Source organism: Leptodactylus fuscus, chromosome 1 (assembly GCF_031893055.1).
Source record: "Leptodactylus fuscus isolate aLepFus1 chromosome 1, aLepFus1.hap2, whole genome shotgun sequence".
NCBI classification, from domain to species: domain Eukaryota; kingdom Metazoa; phylum Chordata; class Amphibia; order Anura; family Leptodactylidae; genus Leptodactylus; species Leptodactylus fuscus.
In genome coordinates, this window is record NC_134265.1 from 222437803 (window position 1) to 222459212 (window position 21410).

At 42.4% G+C, this 21410-nt stretch overlaps 1 protein-coding gene across 2 annotated transcripts in view; it reads left to right on the top strand.

Annotated features, from left to right (window-relative positions):
- Positions 1–3939: 3939 nt before the first annotated feature.
- The window catches only part of TNKS (tankyrase), a 137887-nt gene continuing 120416 nt past the window's right edge, over positions 3940–21410 (top strand). For both annotated transcript variants that reach the window (XM_075283714.1, XM_075283715.1), the window contains exons 1-2: positions 3940–4716; positions 8308–8532. In XM_075283714.1, the coding sequence (XP_075139815.1) occupies positions 3966–4716; positions 8308–8532 (976 nt within the window). In that variant the 5' untranslated portion in view covers positions 3940–3965. The remainder of the gene's footprint in view (positions 4717–8307; positions 8533–21410) is intronic.

A 21410-nucleotide genomic window follows, 5' to 3' on the forward strand; every position in this document is an offset into this window, starting at 1 on the left:
ATTATATGGTGAATAAATAAAAAACAAACTCAAAGGCCTCTGATGTAGGGCTGTGAAGGCAGGGATCAGATAGAGTCTGAGCTGCTAACAGTCTCTAGGACAATTTCCCTAATTTCATAGGCTGCTTTAATATTAATTCAATAGTGCTATGTGAAGTAGTGAGACAGCCCTTTTCCAAGGACCAGCTATGTTATCAAATTTGATTGAGGCTGTCTGCCTACTGTACAAAACAGTTAGTAGGCAGACAGCCTCAGGCAACTTTGATGGTTTATGTTTGTTGCTGGCTTGTCCTCACAGGGTAGCATCAGCTTTTTATAATATGGCTAGCCGGTTTGTTCCCTGATGAATCTTGTTTGCCCACAAGCAGAAATGTGTATAGGGACTAACACAGCAAGTTTGGGACTGCCCTTGTAAGGGCAGGAGCTATTTGGGGTTCAGTGGATATCCTATAGGGTTTTAATAGAGCTAGTGTTAGGGAACTGCTAGATGAACAATTCCCCAGTGTCCACTGGTGAAACCTGGGAGGAAGACAAGACAGTGAATCCTAAGACTGAACCCGTTCCCAGGCCTTGCCTATTTGTCTGCGGTAGGGGTCAACTAGGCAACAGTCCAATCCTATGGCAAAAATGATAACACAAAATGCAGACAAAACAAACAACAACAAACAGGAGGTCAGCTACCCAAGGGGTCGGAACCAGTCAAACAGAGAGGTACAGAGTTGGAATCCAAGAGAGTAGTCACACGAAAAGCCAAGGGTCAGAAATATAAATAGAAAAAGCAAACAGTATAGAGCCAGCATGCACAGAAAGGCAATAGCAAGCAGGGGAGTGGGCTGGAAAGATATTTAAAAGAATCCACCCTAGACTTGATTGGCAAGGAGGAATGTCAATCAGAAGCACTAAGTTAACTACTTAGTTGCCAATGGAACAAAAGCACTGGCTGGACTGACACACAGTCACGGAACCTCAGCTGTGTTACAACAGCAGGTGCAAAGGATCACAGCTGAACACACCTCCTGCGCCGAAGCATGTGGAAGGATGATAATGCACAATGTAATTGTATTGTATTGTCCATTCCCGCTATAGATAGACAATACAAGATTGTGCATTACATTTTTTTGCAACACTGAGGCGGTGATCTATTTTGCTACTTGCCCATGTGGATTAATTTATGTGGGAATGACCAGTCGAGCTTCTAAAGTTCGGATACTGGAACATGTCAACAAGATCAGAGCGGCACAAAATGTTAGAGAGTTTGAAAAATTACAACCCATACCACGTCACTTTCGTGAATATCACTCATGTAATCCACATGAATTATCATTTAGGGGCATCGATCGGGTTCATCTAGGTCAGGGATGCCCAATACGTCGATCGCGATCTACTGGTCGATCACAAAGGACGTATGGGTCGATCGCGGGATGCAGCCAGGGATCCCCGGTGTCTGCTTGTTCACAGCGCAGGCTGAGCGTCGACTCTCAGCCTGTGCTGTGAACATGCACTCCGGACACTTGCAGGCCGGGCAGCAGCAGCTCCGGGGGATGACGCGCTCCCCGCTCTTAGGGATGGAGGGAGCCGGGGTGCTGCTTGTTCACAGCGCAGGCTGAGAGTCATCTCCGGACACTGGCAGGCAGGGCTGCAGCAGACCCAGCCTGCCAGTGTCCAGAGATAACTCTCAGCCTGCACTGAGAACAAGCAGACATCGGGGATCCCTGGGCGGCCACAGAACGCCGCTGTTTCCTGCTCTCACGCTCGCCCGACCCCGCCCATAGGCCTGCCCCGGCCCTGCCCACAAGAAGTGGGTAGTGGATCTTTTGCCTTGGTCAGTTTATAAAGTAGCTCACATGCTGAAAAAGTGTGAGCACCCCTGCTCTAGGTAGTAGAGGGGATGACATCCGCAAAGCCCTTTTGAAAAAAGAAACTGGTTGGATTGTTGAACTTGACATGGTGTCACCTCTTGGCCTCAATGAGGCAGTGTGCTTCAAACCCTTTTTGTAAATTATGCGCAAATTTTAATTTTGGAAGTGGTTTTTGTATGTGTTTTCATTTTATCTTTTTGTGTTTTCATGTCTAGGATGTCTCCCATATTTTGTCGCCCACGTATTTGCTTGATGTCCATTCCTTCTCTGTTGGAGTTTTCTTCTGACTTGCCGCAAAAAATGATTTATTTATTTATCTTTGTGTGCTATTGCTTTTATGCTTGTGCTCTATGTTTTGTTTTATTTACTATTGTTTTAACCAGCATATATTATGTGTTTATTATAGACATACCTTTTATATACGTTGACACTCATTTATTCATCCATGATCTGTATAATTAATGTTATTGTTTGTGTCATGTTGGTTTTTTATATCTATATATTGCTTCACTCATTTATATATTGTTTGTTGTTTTTGTCTTTTGTTCATTGTCTTCACTGTTTTTTTTTTTGCAGTCACTTTGCACTTATTCACTTTATTGCACTCATGCACTGCATATGTTTTTGTGTGTTTTTTTTTTTTGTATTGTTTTTTTATTTAAAGATGTAAAAATGTGTTTTTGGAATCCTACAGACCCAAAGAATACGGGTAACATGTCATTTTGGCTGTATAGTGAACTCCGTAAAAACAAAGCCTGTGTGAAACTAGCGCAAACACAGTTTCTCGCCAATTCAATCCTACTCTGAATATTTATTTTCCAGATTCCTAGTACACTGTACAGAATATAAAATGGTACCGTTACAAAATATAATTTGTCCCGCAAACATTAAGCCCTCATACAGCTCTGTGAATGGAAAAATAAGTTATGGGGGTCTGGAAGGAAGTCAAAAATGAAAATGCCTGTGGTGGGAAGGGGTTAATATCCCATGTTCTGATTTGGCATCAAGCTCAGCATTTATTTATCTTGCTTGTATATTGGCAACATATTCCACAATATTGTCAATCACTGTTCCATATAGGCGTCACCGTGGTCACTACAAGGTCACCATGCTGCTCATATCATACCGTGGCTTAGAATTTGCTAGATTCGTATACGTGCATTCTCTATCGAGCTGTGTGCCTTGATAGCAATGTATGCCAGTTCATAGTTGGCATAGACTTTTGTGGTCATTTACACTACATAGTGGAGTAAATGACAGCTATGCTAGAATGTCACAAACTAGAGGAAACAAAGAATAGTGACAACACTTACATACCTCCCAACTATCCCGGATTCTGTGGGACAGTCCTGGGTTCGGGGTCATTAATGTTCCCCTCCAGTTGTCCCAGTTTAATATCCCCTTAAAGTGGAGGGGGACATTAAATTGTGGGTGCGCCAAGTGAGAGACTTTACACTGTGGGGTCAATTTGAGGAGAACGTTACAATGTGGGATGTGGGGCATCTAATATATGGTTATTGTGTGGGGAGGTCAAAGAGAAATGGATCGGAATTGGCAAAGTCCATTTATAAGTGGGAGGAGCCTAGCGCCCCTCATATTTTGTCCCTTTTCCTGTCCTTTGACAGTTGGGAGTTTGATGATAGATCTATCAAAATATATCATCCATACTTATCTCTCTATCTTTGTGTGTGTGTGTGTGTGTGTATATATATATATATTCTTGTTAGCACAAGATGTTTCTCCTCCACTCCTATCAATAATTGTTTGGCTAATTCTTGCAGTATTCCAGGACTACCATATTGAAACTCCACTCTAGACTACGTTTCTAGGAGAGGGTCTTTCCGGCAGCTCCATTTTCCTCACAGAGAAAAACTCTTTCTAGACAAAACCATCATAATGACTCGTTGTACCATTTATTACGTTGTCAATAAAGATGTTTTAAAAAAAAAAAAAAAAACCCACAAACTCCCAATTATCGCACCGACCCACCCACAATTATTTTGAGCCAATCGAAACGCGCGGCCGCTGTACTCGGCGCCGAGTAGCCCCGCCCTTCTGTATCACCCCCAGGTTCTCACAGAATCGTGTTGGAATAATTTTTTTGTTTATGCCCCGTTCGTCCCGCCCCTGTCGGCGACGTCACGGGTTGAGCCTGCGCCCGGTTATTGTCGCAGGCCGCAAGAACTGGACCGAAGAGGAGAGTGAGGAGTCTGCCGTCCCGTGTATCACTGTACACGGGGGAATAGGGACCGAGGCCGCGCAGTGTAGCTGTGCAATGGCGGCGCTGCCTTCCAGACGCTCCCACCAACAAGTGTCAGGAGCAGCTGTGCAGCAGCCATCTCCGTCTTCCTCTCCTCCTCCTGTATCCTTGCCGCCGCTTTCTTCAGATCTTCAGACCCCTCCACGGAGCCCAGAGATGCCTCCAGACTCCCAGCGACAGGGCCCAGACTCTCAGCCCGAGGGAGAAGCAACTCCTATGCCCGCATTCCTGCCCAGGCCCCTCTCTCCTCCTCCGGGCGAAGCTGCTGCCATGTTGTCACCCAACTCGTCCTCTCTTCCTCCAGCGCCGGCACCCAGCTCTGGGAGTAGCAGCAACTCCAGCTCGTCCTCGTCCAGTAACAGCCTGTCCTCCGGGGGCAGCCCGGCTGAGAGTCCTGAGAGCGGGGCAGTAGCAGGAGGAGTTGGCGGTGCTCTAGGCCCCGGGGGGCCACTCAGTGCTGTGAGCGGAGCTTTTCGGGAACTGTTCGAGGCTTGCAGGAATGGGGACGTGTCCCGGGTGCGGAGACTCTTGGAGCCAGGAAATGTCAATGCCAAGGACATGGCTGGCAGGAAGTCTACCCCTCTACACTTCGCAGCAGGTTAGAGGGGCATGTGTGTGGTGGCCATCAGTCTGCTTGTAATAACCTAGAAGTTGCATATCAGGGCAGTGTGCCAGTTCAGCATGCCAAGGAGCCAATGTAGGTTAGGACTGCCCCACAGATGGCCTACATACTTTCTACTGTCATGTGATATCTAGGAGCCCGTACAAACTATATGGGAAATGTAGCCAAGTTCTTATCTTCCTGGATATTTCCAGTTCCTTTTGTGGAAGCAGCTTTCACAATGTGGGGTCCTCAGCCTAAAGGGAATCTGTCATCAAGAACTCACCCCCGCCTCCCCCTAAACACAGTCACTTATATGTGGGGCTGTTAACAAACATTAGGTATTGCTCCACTGATTCCAGCACAGTTGGAATTTTCTCTCTAGCCCCCACCGTTCCTGAGCAACAAGCAGTTATTTTTCGTGCTTGGTGTGCTATTTAATCCTTTCTTGACGTCCGCTGTACTATTACGGCGAATGTTGGGTCTTTAAAAATGGTGGCTGCTGCAGGGTGGTCGTCATAACTTCCAAGGTTCTGTTGTATTATGCAACGGAGATCTAGAGCTAATGCCTGTGATCAGAGTTCAGACCTTGCACAAAGAAAAAAAATACCGTCCACGAACGCTTATCAGAGTTGGATGGCTCCCGTGTGGCGGGATTGTGGGAACTGTCCTGTTACCATGACAACCAGAAGCTTTATTAAAGGGATTCTATCATTAAAACGCAATTATTTTGTGACTAACATGTAGAAATAGCCCTAAGAAAGTCTCCTACCTTTTAGATGTCTTCCCTGCGGCGTCATTCGGTAGAAATCCCGGTTTTCCTCTGTATGCAAAGGAGTTCTCTCGCAGCACTGGGCTGTCCCCAATGCTGCGAGAGAACTCTCCAGCACCGTCTCCATCTTCAGGAACGGGCTTTTTTTTTATTATATAAAAAAAAACCAAACTCAAATCGCACCTCTCTTCACTAAATTTGAAATAAAAATAAATTAACAAAAAGAAACATATTACGCATCTTCTTGTCTGAAAACATCCAGTCTACATATGTAGGAAAAAGAAAATTGAGAGCCAAACTTTGTTTTTTTTTTTTTTGCTTTTCATTTTTTTTCTTTCCCCTCACTGCTTCGTCCCATCATAAAAATTTGACTAAAAAGCGATCAAAACATCAGACGTTCCCCTAAATGGTATAGCTTAAAAGTAGATCTTGCTCTACAAAAAAAAGACGCCTTATGCATCCCTGTACACGGAAATTATAAAAAAAAAAAAAAAAAAAGTTAATTGGTGTCAGAAAATGGCGACGTTTTTGCCAGTTTCCCAGTACTTTGTATAGAATAATAAATGGTACCATCACAAAATAAAATTTGTCTTGCAAACATAAAGCCCTGTGAATGGAAAAATTAAGCGTTATGGGTTTGGAAGGTGGGGAGTCAAAACCGAAAATCAGAAAATTCCTGTGGTGAGAAGAGGTTAATCTCCGTAATGTCAGTAGGGACAGTGTCAGGCAGGAGGTGTGATCCAGAGGTCCAGTCAGAAGCAGCAGGTGTCTGAGCTCAGAATCACATCCTTGCCTGCTCTTATTGACATCGACCGTCTGACAGTGCAAAGCCCAAATAACATACCATGCACCCAAACTAACAGCATTGATTGTTCAGGAACAGTGGAGCGACACCTATTAAATGATACAAAAAAGCTGGAGGTGGTGTAAGGTTCTCATTAGGGCCTAATGCACACATATACTAGCTGCTGTTTTAACACTTTCCCTGGCAACTGCGTATTTATATGTACCCTCGTGGTGTCACTACTTTAGCTGAGGACATATCTAATATGTCCTTACTTCTAATGCCGATATCTCAGGATACTTTACGGCTATTAAGAAGAACTTTGTATTATTTTAAGATGAATCTAAGATGTTCTTCATAGCCCTAACGGATCCTGAGATATGAGGCTTTAATATGTCCTTCCCCCTCTTGTCTCAGGTAGCATCTTAAGAGCCTCTGTAGGAAGAAGGAGCGGGGAGGAGGAGCCCTGCAGACTACACAGATGATAAATCCTCATCTGTGCATAACCTGTATGTGACCCCCGGGAGGGGAAGGGGTAGTAGGGACTTCTGTCCATGTTATCTCCTCTCCTATCAATCAAAGAACATACTGTATGATTTCTCTCTGATTGTCACATAGAGGGTTAATGTAATTACCATCTGAGCCTTACTAGAGGGGTATTCTTATGTAATATCCCTCTGAACATAACCAGAAAGTTTATTACCGCTGTTACCTAGATCTTTACCATTGTCCAGGTCGCAGTGCCAAGAGTTGCACCAAATACTTACACAACACATACAAAGTTATCAATAAAGTTTACATATCACCCAATCCCTGTCCTGTCCATACCTAATGTATATAGAGTAAAATACATCTCTAGCGATAGCCACTACACACTAAAATAATAGCGATAAGTTATCACTAGAGATGAACGTGTAAATTGATACAATTTGTATTGGGGGGGATAGAAAATTATATTTTTATGTAACCTTCAATTTAATTTGCATGTGCAAAATTGGTTGAGTCATTTCTGTGATTTTGGAGTTATATTAGTGTGGTGTGTATGAATTCCTCACATATTGCAGTTTTTTGGAAAGTACATTTTGTTTGCAGAAAGGGATTGCGCCGCACTTTAGTGGCAAATTTGAATTTTTGTTAAATTTTTGCTTGTAATCTGTTTGCTGTAAAGTTGCATGAAGGTGGTTGTATATATGAAATATTAATTTGTATTTTTATATACGGTATGCTGTGCAATCTTAAATTTGGTGTCACAGTTTGCTAGGTGCAGTATAGATTTTTAATAACCTATTAGTGAATAACAGCAAAATCTTGCTAGTCTTCTGTATGAGTGTTTTTGAGTATGAGCTCTTGTAGTTGTTGATTGCGGTGTATATACACATTGTCTACACCTTCAGCTATTGTTTTGTGAGTGAATGTGAGACTGAATATGAGTCTTAGGTGCAAATGTGTTTTAGTGCAGTTTTTCAAAAAATTATTTCTGTCACAAAGTTACATGAAGGTGGATGTGACTATTGATAACCCATTGACACATACATGATCTTCAGGTGGTCTACTTTCACTAAATATATAGGGTTTAGGGGTTCACTTGCTTTCCATGGGTGTAATCCCTACGTTTTATAGGATGATACTTTTTAACATTTCTGGCTTTGAAGCAGTTTTTTGCTTATTCCAGCTCTGATTTTCTGAAGACGCATGTATGCGGGTGGAGGCCTTAGTGATATGAATGAACTCTGCACATACTCAACTCTTATTTTTAGGCCACTAATACAAACCTGAACATGGCCTATACAAGCAACCACTAGTAGTAGAGCCCTAGTACTAATTGACAACTTCACAAATCTGCATCGAATTGTCTCTTCTACATCATTGTCATAATGCAATTGGAGATTTCTGCATTTTATTTTGTCATTTTCTCCTAAACTCAATACTAAAAAAAAAAAAATGCTTTGAATCAACAGTTGTAGAATAGTATACTATATAATATTGATCAATAAAATGTTCATTACTTTTTTTTCTTTGACACTGTTCTTAGGGTTTGGAAGAAAGGATGTTGTGGAGCATCTGCTACAGACAGGAGCAAATGTTCATGCTAGAGACGATGGCGGCCTTATTCCTCTGCACAATGCTTGCTCCTTTGGTCATGCCGAAGTTGTGACTCTTCTGCTTTGCCAGGGCGCAGACCCCAATGCCAGGGACAATTGGAATTACACGCCTCTCCATGAAGCTGCAATTAAAGGCAAGATAGATGTTTGCATAGGTAAGTAAATACTATGAGCTGGTTGGTCTGTGTCATGTTATCATAGCAAATATGTTGCCGTGTCATGTCAGGTTTAGCCTTTTATTTTCACCTTAGTGAGAAACAGCGGAAAGACTCTGAAACATTTGGTCTGCATGACAAAAGTTAGAGTTCTGCTTACTGTACAGATTTGTTTGGAAGTACGGCAACTGCTTCTGGCACTTTGCATTATTTAAAAAAACAAACAAAAACAAAATATTTGTGCATTTAGATCTATTTCAGGCATGTTGTATGGAAATGCAGGGTGTATTACAACAGTTGGTGGATAGTGGATTAGTTGGGGATGCACCAAAAACCTCATTTATGTATTTTTGGGAAACTGACAGATCTGACAGTAAGAAGAAAGGTGTTTTGTTAAATCTTTCACAGTGTGGTAAATATATTCTGTTTAGTTTATATACATTTAGGGCTCTATTAGACTTCTTTCAAAGAGGACCTTTTATGTCCTCATGCATATGCAGTTTTATATACTGTTAGAAAGTCAACCATGTACTGAAATTGGCGCACTGTCAGCTTTCTTGTTATGTTCCCTGGGGCTGGAGAGATCAGTGCCATTAATTTCGGCACCGATCTCTCCCCACTGTCAGAAGGGCGTTCTAGTGTCATCGCTAGGCTTTGAGGAATGTGTATCATATTCCCTTATTCCCCCCCCATGACTGTTTTCTAACATAGCCCTGTACTGTCAGAGGGGCGTTTCTTACTGCCCAGCAATGACTCTGTGCATCTGAGGAACGCCCACCAGTACAAGTCCATTGATGAGTACTGTCAGAGGGAATTGTCCCTTGACAGCTGTGGTAAAAGTGGTAGCTAATAATGGCAGAGATTGCAGCAGGACGTGAAAAAAAGAAGCATCCTGCTTGAACTTAAGTCTGATTCAACCATGGAGTCCACAGCTTAAGACTTACCACCCAGCTGATTAGGCCCATTCATCTGTCCTGCATCAGCATATTGTCGCGGATAGACGTGGGCAAAAGTACCGCTTCATTTTCTGCCATGTGAACATACCCTTACAGGCACTTTTGAGCCTCATTGCTTGTAGATTCTATGGACGTTATTGGGATATGTTTATCCCAACGGTCAACGATGGAGAGCTGGACTGCTAAAACAGGGGTTACACATTAAAGCTGTGCAGGCCCCATTGATTATGTGGTCCGCTGTTTCAAAACCAGCAGAGAGAGAAGTCCTTCATTCAGGACGTTTCTCCCCACCGACAATCGGGGGTTTCTGCAATGGAGTCTTGAACGGAGAGACTCCATTGCAGAGTTGTAGCCAGCCTTAGTTGCATTTACTTGTGTTTACTTAGAGGTTGTGCAGGACTCAGTCTAGTGCTTTTTTCTCAAAGTAGCCTCCATTGGTCACATGGCAATGCCACATCTTTGTCTCATTAAAATGAATGAGACTCCTCAAGAATGATCTCACTCCGCTGCTCCTCTCGATTTTTCCCCATAAGCTTCTGGGTTTCTTGCTGATTGCTGCCCGAACTGTGATCCCTAGGCTATGGAAATCCAGTTTACAACCCCCCCCCCCCCCCCTCATCCCTGTCGCACTGGCTTCAGGAGATTCTGAGTATCTACAGTATGGAATCCCTGCTTGCTGAGTTACAAACTGACAATAGCTCTCACCTGCGCATTTGGCTCCTGAGGAACCACTTTTATTACTCTGCTGAATTTCGGTCTGATTTCTGCGATTAGTCCCTTTGACTTCTTCTTCTCCCCCTCTCTTTCTCCTTCCTTGTTCCTTCCTCGGCTGTTTTCTTGCCTTCTTCCCCCCCCCTTTTTCTTTTTTCTTTCTTTTTCTCCTCCCTCCACTCTTTGTATGATGTGGATTTAAATGTTCTAGCTGCTCACACAGCTGGTCCATAGACGAGCATTATCAGGAGAGGGAGGGGGTGTTCCTCCCCGCTCCACAGTACAGCGCGATAGGCGCCGCGAGGCAGAAGGACATTCCTGGCTAATGGTCAGAAACGCCCTTCTGACCATAGAGCACTACGATACCGGCACCGTAAGCTCTTTACACCAGGCACAGATCGGGAAAGCCGACAGTGCGCTGAATTCAGCGCACTGTCAGCTTTCTGGCAGTATATAACACTGCATGTGCCCAAAAGTGGTGAAAGGTCCTCTTTAAGGTTATTGTCTTGATTTACCTATGCAGCTCTGCTTTTGTTCTCCCTTGTTCCCCATATTATCCTTTCACCCCCCCCCCCCCACATGCCATTACTTGTTTCTCCCTCCCCTTCCGTTCGATCGCCCCATATCCCTACCTACTTTTGTATCCCTGATGTTGTCTTTCATTTGACTTATGTTTTTGTCTTACAATTTATTCCAAAATTTTCAATAAACTTCTAATAAAAAAAAAAAATGAATGGGACTGAGCTGTAGCATTTCCTGAGAAGAAGAAAGCAGCCTTCTTTTTCAAACTCCCTCACAAGCCTTTTTTAATGTAGGCAGGATGGTCATCCAGAAATATGCAGTTGTTCATTTTTGTATGTGCTTTTAGTTATTTTAATCAGGTGCTCAAGTGCAAATGACAGTGTTCCCCTTCTCCAGGACCCTGACAAGTCACTGTATTGGATGCACATCTGAACGGCTGCCAGCCAGTTGTATATGCATTGAGAGAGGGCCACCCACCCGAAACGTGTTGTGATTAGTTACTAATAAAATTCTTGAACATTACTGATGCACTTGTTTATTTGTGCATGCTCCACCCCACTCCTCCGTACCTGACTGGTCTTAGACCCTTAGGGACATCTGTCTGAGTCCCTGTATTGAGGTCAGGGGATAATCGTACACCTCAGGGAGGGTGTTTGCCTACATAGGCAGTACGGAGACTTACACGTCATTCCGTCTCCGCTAGGGATTCTGGGTAAAAAATATGCAAATCTATTCTCCAGGATGTATTTAGGAGAACAGTGCACTCTGTACGCCGCCCTCTAGAGGGAAGCATCTTTAACATCATGCATGACTCAGTTATAGTCTAATCATGATGTGGATTTAATTGCCAAATTAGTATTTCTATTCCAAAAGGAACAGATTCCCAGCTATGGACAGCGCTGTTTCGGCCTATTGGGCCATCCTCAGCAGCTCTGTCCATAGCTGGGAATCTGTTCCTTTTGGAATAGAAATACTAATTTGGCAATTAAATCCACATCATGATTAATTAGACTTCATAACTGAGTCATGCATGATGTTAAGGATGCTTACCTCTAGAGGGCGGCGTACAGAGTGCACTGTTCTCCTAAATACATCCTGGAGAATAGATTTGCATAGTTTTATCACTGTATTGAGTCATACAGTTAAAGGGATTCTACCATTAAACTACTTTTTTTTTTTTTTTCTAATGAACACGTCGGAATTGCCTTAAGAAAGTCTATTCGTCTCCTACCTTTAGACGTGGTCTCCGCCGCGCCATTCCGTAGAAATACCGGTTTTAACCGGTATGCAAATGAGCTCTCCGCAGCAATGAGGGCGGGCCCCAGCGCTGAAACACCGATGAGCGCGTCCCTATTGCTGCCCAGAGCTCTTTCCTGCGCCGCCTCCTTCTTCTGCAGCAACTCCGCCTCTTCTGGCTTCTCTTGCTCTTGTAGTTCTATATAGGAGCATAGAGAGGCCACCCCAAAATGGCCTCTGGCCAGCTCCTGTATTGAACTGCAAGAGCGGCTACCCCAAAATGGCCGGCTCCTGTATTGAACTGCAAGAGAGGCCACCCCAAAATGGCCGCTGGCCGGCTCCTGTATTGAACTGCAAGAGCAGCTACCCAAAAATGGCTGCCGGCCATTTTGGGGTGGCCTCTCTATGCTCCTATATAGAACTACAAGAGCAAGAGAAGCCAGAAGAGGCGGAGTTGCTGCAGAAGAAGGAGGCAGCGCAGGAAAGGGCTCTCGGGCAGCAATGGGGATGCGCTCATCGGCCTTTCAGCGCTGGGGCCCGCCCTCATTGCTGCGAAGAGCTCATTTGCATACCGGTTAAAACCGGTATTTCTACGGAACGGCGGAGACCACGTCTAAAGGTAGGAGATGAATAGCCTTTCTTAAGACTATTCCGACGTGGTAATTAGAAAAAAAAAAAGTAGTTTAATGGTAAAATCCCTTTAACATATTTTTCAGCTGTCAAGTAGGACTGTGTGTGACTTTTTTAACTTTCCAAATGGAAACCTATACACATTAAAAAGCTGTTACCTGGGAAACCCGCTTACCCCATAGACTTAATGGGTAGAGATGAGCGAGTACTGTTGGGATCAGCCGATCCGAACCGCACGCACACACGCATTGAAATGAATGGAAGCACCTGGTACTTCCGCTTTGACCCCGGGCCGACTGCTTAACCCCCCGCGTGCCGGCTACGTCCATTCATTTCAATGCGTGCGTGCTGTTCGGATCGGCTGATCCGAACAGTAGGCTATTTATTTAGGCTATTTATTTAGGCTATTATCGCTCATCTCTATGGGGACTGTGTGATTTCTAGAGGATTACTATACAGCGGGGTCAGAGGCTTCAGACAAGATGAGCCCTATTTTATTAGACTGAACCCCAAATAAAGAGCAAAGTCAGCATTACATGTAGATGATCAGTAGCTGTATCACTTAACTTAGGTGGCACCCAGGATCAATCAGAGGGATGAAAGGGAGAGATTAAGGCCTCCAAAATCACCCTCTGAGTTCAAAGCATGTTAACTACATTTATATGTTGCATCCAGAGTGAACTATGTAGTCTGGGGCTTCCATAGCATCAAAAGAGCTTGGTCACAAGCGAGTGCGTTTTGGCAAAATATCCATTTCTGAAGGTCCCTTTTTATCAGCTATAAGAGGCGGAGAAAGTTAGTGTTAAAATTTTCCACAATCTGCATTCCCAGATGGTATGTGGACGTGTTTGGTAACAAAAAGGGAAATCGGTACAGTTTTGAGAGAACAGTGTCTAAGGGAAGAGAAACTTTAAAGGGATTTTTCCATTTCTCTGTATCAGTAGCTTTGCCTGCTGTCTCTTCTCACTTCCTATATTCTTCAGCAAGCTCAAGTAGGTGGCTTTGACTGTTGAACAGGAGACTATATGAAGTATCACATTATGATCTTTACCATTATTGAGTGGTTATGATTTACTAGAAATCTAATAAACACATATCAAATAATATGAACAGATAATGCATATTACATTACACAAGTTTGTATAGAACACCATGCTTCTATAGAGAACGGACTCAGGCTGCTATTTGATTTTATTCTTCTTCCCAGAAACTAAACAATCAAAATGATTTTTAGGTGTCCCACCCCCCCAACCCCTCCCTTTCCCCCCCCCCTCCCTTCCCCCCCCCCCTTTGAGTGGACAGCTTGATAATATTTCACATTGGAGTTGGGGACTCCCAATACCTACCTTTTTAATTTGTGCCTATAGCGTGTGGATCGTGCTAAGCACAGACGAGTCCTTCCATAGAGACCTGAGTGATATATTTGTAACATCCACAGGTGAAAAGGAGGAGGAGTGTAAGATTTTCATAGAAGGGTTAGGTAATTCCGGGAAGAAAAGGTCGCAGACTCAATATGATGGTAAGAGTCCCAGTCTCTGGACCACATTTAGTCCACGAAGTGTGAGCAATATATGGTCTGGATTTTCTGGACAGTATTTGCCCATGCGCATAGGACCTAAAGGGTCAGATTCGTTGCAGTGTTTCTGCTACTGTGTATATGTGTAATGCCATGGCATTATAGAATAGTAAAAGCTGCCTATCTTCTTTGGATAGTTTGCTCATAGACTATCTGATCCTAAGGATTTTCACCCACGATTGCATGTTGTTCCAGTGCTACTGTGTTTTGGAAATCTATATCTCTATCTAGCTATAAATAAACAATATTATTTCTTCACTGTGAGACGACAAAACCTTGAGGGTCAAGTATTGCTGTTCTGCGTATTCTATGCCCGGAGCTTTAAATTTGGTGTGGTTCTCGTTTTTCCCCTACGTCACGCTACAATTCCTATATACTAGGAGGAGGAAATTACCATTAAATTTCCGCTTTGGCAGTTACACAATAGGAGCACGAACTCCTGAAGTATTCAGCCGTTTCCTTTCTCAGAAACAAGTGCAGAAACTTCTGCAAGATTACCTGTAGATGATAGGGGTGTGCCAGACCACCACTTACTTACAAGTATTAAAGAGCTTGTCCATGCTAAAACATCATTCTCTAATTGGGCCAGGGAGGTAAAAAAAAAAATGAAGAAAAAAAACAAACCATACACTTGTCCCCACTGCTCCGGTCTCTTCCCAGGGTCCCTCCGGTCCTGCAGCTCTGCTACCTTCTTGCTGTGGACCTTCACTGGCTATGACCTCTCGGTTCCCTTCCTAAGGCTATTGATTGGCCTCAGTGGTCACATGCGGCAGGTACTAACGGAAGAAATGTCGCTGCAAGACTGACCTGTGCAGGGAGGTTCCAAAGCATCGAGGACAGGATGTGTTGTGGTGTGTGGTTTTCTTTTTTTTTTCTTTTTTTTTTTTTTTAATCTCCAGGATCCCTTTGCTAGTTATCACTTTAAGGATCTAAAACTTTGCAAAAAAATACGGATTCCCATACTTTGCATAGGGTGTGTTCTCTTGCAAGGCCAGATGTACTTTTTATTTATACTGTTTTGAGGAATGTCTATTTCTTTTACTACTCTTTATTCAAATTTTTATTGAGGCAAAACCACAAAAAAAAGGCAGTTTGGAACTTTTTAAAAAATATATATACAAATGTGTGTGCATACATATATAGCCTAAGCCATCCAATTGATATAGTGTAGTATATACTCAAGTATAAGCCGAGGCCCCTAATTTTACCACAAAAGGCTGGGAAAACTTATTGACTCGAGTATAAGCCTGGGGGGGGGGGGAAGCAGCAGCTACTGGAAAATTTTAAAAATTAAAATGGTCAGAGTTTTTGGGTGCAGTAGTTGCTGGGTACTGGGAAAGGGGAGGGGGTGTTTTGGTTGTCTGTCTGCCCCTTCCCTGAGCTTGAGGACTTTTTTTTTTTTCTTCCCCCACTTGGAATTCAGTCTGGCTGACTATAGGGTATCTGCAGTGCTCCTATTAACCCCTTCCCGACGGAACAGGAGCACTGCAGATACCCTATATTCAGTAGACCAGGCACTTTCAGACACAGGGATACCTAATGTGTATGTGTTTCTAGGGAAAGGAGGGATTTAGAACGTTTATTTAGTTCATGTTTTTATTATATTTTTTTTAAAGCTCCACTTCTCCATCTGCCTTAGGCTATTTTAAAGTAGTGTGCTCTGGACCCTACTTGCCCTGTGTTCACACCGTAGACCTGTCCAGTTCTAAGAGAGGTATGTTTGTTTAGTGTAGGTTCCCATTTAAATGAGGTCTCCTTGTTATGGCAGGTAGGCTTCATACAATTTGATCAAATTTGTATAACCAAGTACCTCTATTATATAGCATATTAGGTGTTTTTACATTAGTATTGCCCTTGTAGGGTTTTCACATGCCCTTGTGCTGTGTGCTGAGTGCTCTGCATTTTTTGTAATATAAATATACGTGTGTTTTTTCTTGATTTTATTAGACCCCATAGGGGTCTTGAACCAAACTGGGTCTAATCACTAATGCATTGCGAAATATTGATACTTCTATTGCAGGCTTCATAGAGTAATCTCCAATAGAAGTAAATGGCAGACAAGCTTTGACCGAGGCACCAAGGGGCATTAACGCCCGGTGTCTGCTGTGTAATACAGCAGAGACCTGGCGGCTACGGCAGCCACTCAGCTCCTGAGCGACCACCATACTTAAATAACCAATATCCTCCGTACTACTACAGCAGATGTTGGTAAGGGGTTAAGCATTGGTGTATGATACATCACTCCAGAGATCACACTTCCACTGCTCATGTGTCATGCACTCCAGGACTCTGTGGCTTTGCTCTGCAAGTTTGTGTGGTCCTTTATGATTGAGGTGTTACTTGTATACTACAGTTTTCTAATCTTTTCAGACTCTGTGTACCTCTGGAAAAAATAAATAATTCGGGCATCCCTTCCAAATAATTTTAAGAAGGGGGAAAAAAAAAAAAGGTCCTAAAGATGCACATAGCATTTCATGAAGGTATCATGAAGTCATCTTCTTATCCAGAGTGTTGTGTCCCGCTGGTGGGTCTCCAAGGCGCCGATGTTGGGAATCACTCTTTTAGCCACTTCCGCAGCCAAAAATATCACTTATTGGCATATGTATATTGGCATAAGTAGTCTCACAGATAAGGTCATATTCTACGTGCAATGTTCATTTCTCTTTGGCTTGATCCATCTTACTTCCAGTGTTTTGTCTATGGAAATTGTGAGACTGTGTGCTTGATTTCATGTGCTTGTTCTGGAGGTGTCCACATATATTAGCCATATTGTAAATTTAGTTGGTAATGACTGCAGCTCAGACTGGTCCTCTGTTATAAGTGGTGTACCCTAGGGTTCAGTGTTAGGTCCACTGTTGTTTAATTTATTTATTAATGATCTGGAATATTGGATTAATACCACTTTCTTTTTGCAGATGACCCCAAGCTACATATGTGGACAAAATTGTTGGTATCCCTTGTTTAATGCCATACGGCATGTTTCAGCTCCTTCCAAAGATGCACAATAGGATTTAGTTCAGGGCTCATAGAAGGTCACTTCAGAATAATCCAGTGTTTTCCTCTTAGCCACTCTTGGGTGCTTTTAGCTGTGTGTTTTGGGTCATGATCCTGTTGCAAGACCCCTGACCTGTGACAGACCAAGTTTTCTGACACTGGGCAGCACATTTCTCTCTAAAATTCCTTGATAGTCTTGAGATTTCATTGTACCCTGCACAGTTTCAAGACACCCTGTGCTAGCGGCAACAAAGCAGCCACAGAACCCAAGAGGCTCCACCATATTTCACAGTAGGGACAGTGTTCTTTTATGCTTATTTTTTTCCTTCTGTGAGCATAGAGCTGTTGTACCTTGCCAAAAAGTTTTCATGATTAAAGTTATTTCTGTGACCGTTGTGGATTTTTCTTTCATTAATAGAGGGGTACCAACAATCCCCCCCCCCCCCATGTGTGGATGTAGTACAGTCCATAAGTATGTACGTAGGTTCCAAGCAGCCTTGGACAGACTAAGTGTTTGAAGTTTGGTGTAGATAAATGTAAAGTTATGCATCTGGGTAAAAGTAATCCACGTACAAAATATGTCCTAGGGGAGAGTAAAGCTGAGACAGTCACTGGTGTAGAAGGACCTGGGTGTACTTGAAGATCTTAGGTTAAATTACAGCATTCAATGTCAGTCATCTGATTCTAAGGCCAGCAGGGTATGGTCATGCAATAAAAAGGGCTATGGACTCATGGGATAGTGATGTAATATTACCACTTTATTACGAGATTTATTTAAGTCACTGGTGTGGCTACAGCTGGATTGTTTAGTTTAGTTCAGTTCTGGGCACTAGTCCATAGAAAAGATGTCCTAGAGTTGGAAAGGGTTCAACTGAGGGCCACAGAACTGATAAGGGGCATGGCGGACTGGAGGACCTCAGTTATGAGGTGAGACTAAAGGAGTTAAATCTGTTTAGTCTGGAGAAGAGGCGTTTAAGGGGAGATATGATAAACCTATATAAATTACCCATGCAAGAAATATGGGCAAAAGATACTTCATGTATAATCCCCTCAAAAGACAAGGGGGCACTCCCTTTGTCTGGAGAAAATGGCTTTAATCTCCAACCGATTAGGCTTCTTCACTGTAAGGATGGTGAATCTGTGGAATAGCCTACCCCAGCTGACTGTGGAATAGCCTACCACAGCTGACTGCTTAAAAAAAAAAAAAAATTAGCTTCCTTTCAGAACAAAATAGCATTGATGGTTATAGAAATATATAGACTGTCATGAAGCTTCAGATCCCCCAGTTTAATTAGAAACTTTACTCCATTCCTACTACAGCCCACCCAACAGAGATTGCTTCCTTTCTCTGCTCCTTTAACCTCCCTTCCATTTTTTTTCCTCCTAGGCTACTGCCCTTAATGCCCCAGTAACTAAGGAGGAAAAGGTGGCCTTTTTTAAAAAAAAAAAAAAAAAAAAAAAAAACCCTTTATATTACAGTGGAGACCCGGACACTATACAGAAGAGCGGGCAGTCCTTTTTATAGACCCTGCACCAGCTATTATAATATGAGAGATGTCAGGAAGGGGTTAATTGTAATATCAATCTCTTGTTGTGAATGAATTTTGTCTTTGGATTTCTAGGCATTCATTTGATAACTAGTTTCAGAACTGCGTGGTATTAAAATAATCCCCTAAAATTAAGCTTCATCTAATCCACCTAAATCATTTGGATGCATGAGATTCAATTTTCAGGAGGGGTTTGTAGAAATACTTTATGCATCCACATCTACACGATGATCTCTTTGGCAATTTAGAAAAATATAGCTCCCTTGTTCCATAGTAGTAAGCAACAGCGATTTGCATTGACTGCGACATGAAATTAATTTTGATAAAGAAATACAAGAAGACCTGTGTTAATAGAATTTTACTTGCTGGAAACAATGCTTTTTCAGGTAAGGCTAGTTTATTATTTAATTTAGGAAGGAACTACAGAGAAAAATAGGTTTTAAAAACCTATCTAAGTAGTTTCAGTATTGTCATAATTTGTATGTTATTGAATGGCATATGCAATTAGATTTATATCTTCCTATAGGCTATACACCAGATTTCTTTAGAGATTGCTTCATAAAGTAAGCGTTTGATGGTTTTTGACTGTTCTTGGTGAAACTGCACATTCTGTGGGTAAAAATGCTTACCGTTACAACCTATAGCAATATATTATATTATATTATATTTTATAGTGTATATATATATTTTTTTTTACATTTTAATTTTTGCCTTGACATTATCAATGCTTATCAGAGTATAGCAGCTGTAAAAATGAACGTACTGCTCCATATACATTTGAGTGTTGGTAGACTCAGTTCACATTTGTATCAGATTTCTGTTGTCTGACTACTTGAATGTTGCTCTGTTTCTAGTAGGAAAAATAGTCAAGTGAAATAAGAATGTTAAAAGGGTTTTCCAGCTTCCAAAAATTATCTGCAAAAACTTCCACAGCAAAGCTAAATCCTCAGTTTCATTGTGCAACTTTTGCTTGGCTTAATTTTACTTGCTGCTCTTTGTATTGCTGTTATTTACATATAGTGTGTGTACAAACTACATTTCCCAAGATTCTGCATGCTCGCTCCTTGTCTTTGTTGCTCATGGGGTTGTGGTAGTTTTGAGCTTGAATGAGAATCCTTACAGTATCATGTGACCTCAGGTATGAGAGTGATTTATTATTTGTGATGTCATGGCAGAGGAGACTGAGGAAGGGAGGGATACACAGAGTAAGCAGAGGCAGGTGAACCATGGGTAATGTAGTCTTACCACAGACTCGCTGCATGTAAATAGTGATACAAGAAACAGCAAGTAAAATGGGGCACAATGGAACAGTGTATTAAAGTGCTTGTTCAGACAAAAAAATAAAAAATAAAAAAAAATAAAAAAATTATATATATATATATATATATATATATATATATATATTTTTTAAATCGACCGTGGGGTCTTGGGGAAAAACATACACTCCTTTCCCTGGTACCTCACTTGTTTGTGACGGACAATGACTTCCATTATTAACAATATACACACACCGTGTTGGCCAAAAGTATTGGCACCCCTTCAATTCTGTCAGATAATACCCATTTTCTTCCAGAAAATGATTGCAATCACAAATATTCATTTAATTTGTATTCAATGGAAAACCACAAAAAGAATTGTCAAAAAGCCAAATTGGATATAATTCCACAGCAAACATAAAAAAGGGTGGACAAAAGTATTGGCACTGTTTGAAAAATCATATGATGCTTCTCTAATTTGTGTAATTAACAGCACCTGTTACTTACCTGAGGCACTTAACAGGTGGTGGAAATAACTAAATCACACTTGCAGCCAGTTGAAATGGATTAAAGTTGACTCAACCTCTGTCCTGTGTCCTTGTGTGTACTACATTGAGCATGGAGAAAAGAAAGAAGACCAAAGAACTGTCTGAGGACTAGAAGCAAAATTGTGAGTAAGCATGAGCAATCTCAAGGCTACAAGTCCATCTCCAAAGACCTGAATGTTCCTGTGTCTACCGTGCGCAGTGTCATCAAGAAGTTTAAAGCCCATGGCACTGCGGCTAACCTCCCTAGATGTGGACGGAAAAGAAAAATTGACGAGATTTCAACACAAGATTGTGCAGATGGTGGATAAAGACCCTCAACTAACATCCAAACAAGTTCAAGCTGCCCTGCAGTCCGATGGTACAACAGTGTCAACCCGTACTATCCATCGGCATCCATCTGAATGAAAAGGGACTGTATGGTAGGATACCCAGGAAGACCCCACTTCTTACCCAGAGACATAAAAAAGGCCAGACTGGAGTTTGCCAAAACTTACCTGAGAAAGCCAAAAACGTTTTGGAAGAATGTTCTCTGGTCAGATGAGAGAAAAGTAGAGCTTTTTGGGAAAAGGCATAGTTTACAGGAAAAAAAAGAGGCCTTCAAAGAAAAGAACACGGTCCCTACAGTCAAACATGGCGGAGGTTCCCTGATGTTTTGGGTTTGCTTTGCAGCCTCTGGCACTGGACTGCTTGACCGTGTGCATGGCATTATGAAGTCTGAAGACTACCAACAAATTTTGCAGCATAATGTAGGTCCCAGTGTGAGAAAGCTGGGTCTCCCTCAGAGGTCATGGGTCTTCCAGCAGGACAATGACCCAAAACACACTTCAAAAAGCACTAGAAAATGGTTTGAGAGAAAGCACTGGAGACTTCTAAAGTCGCCAGCAATGAGTCCAGACCTGAAT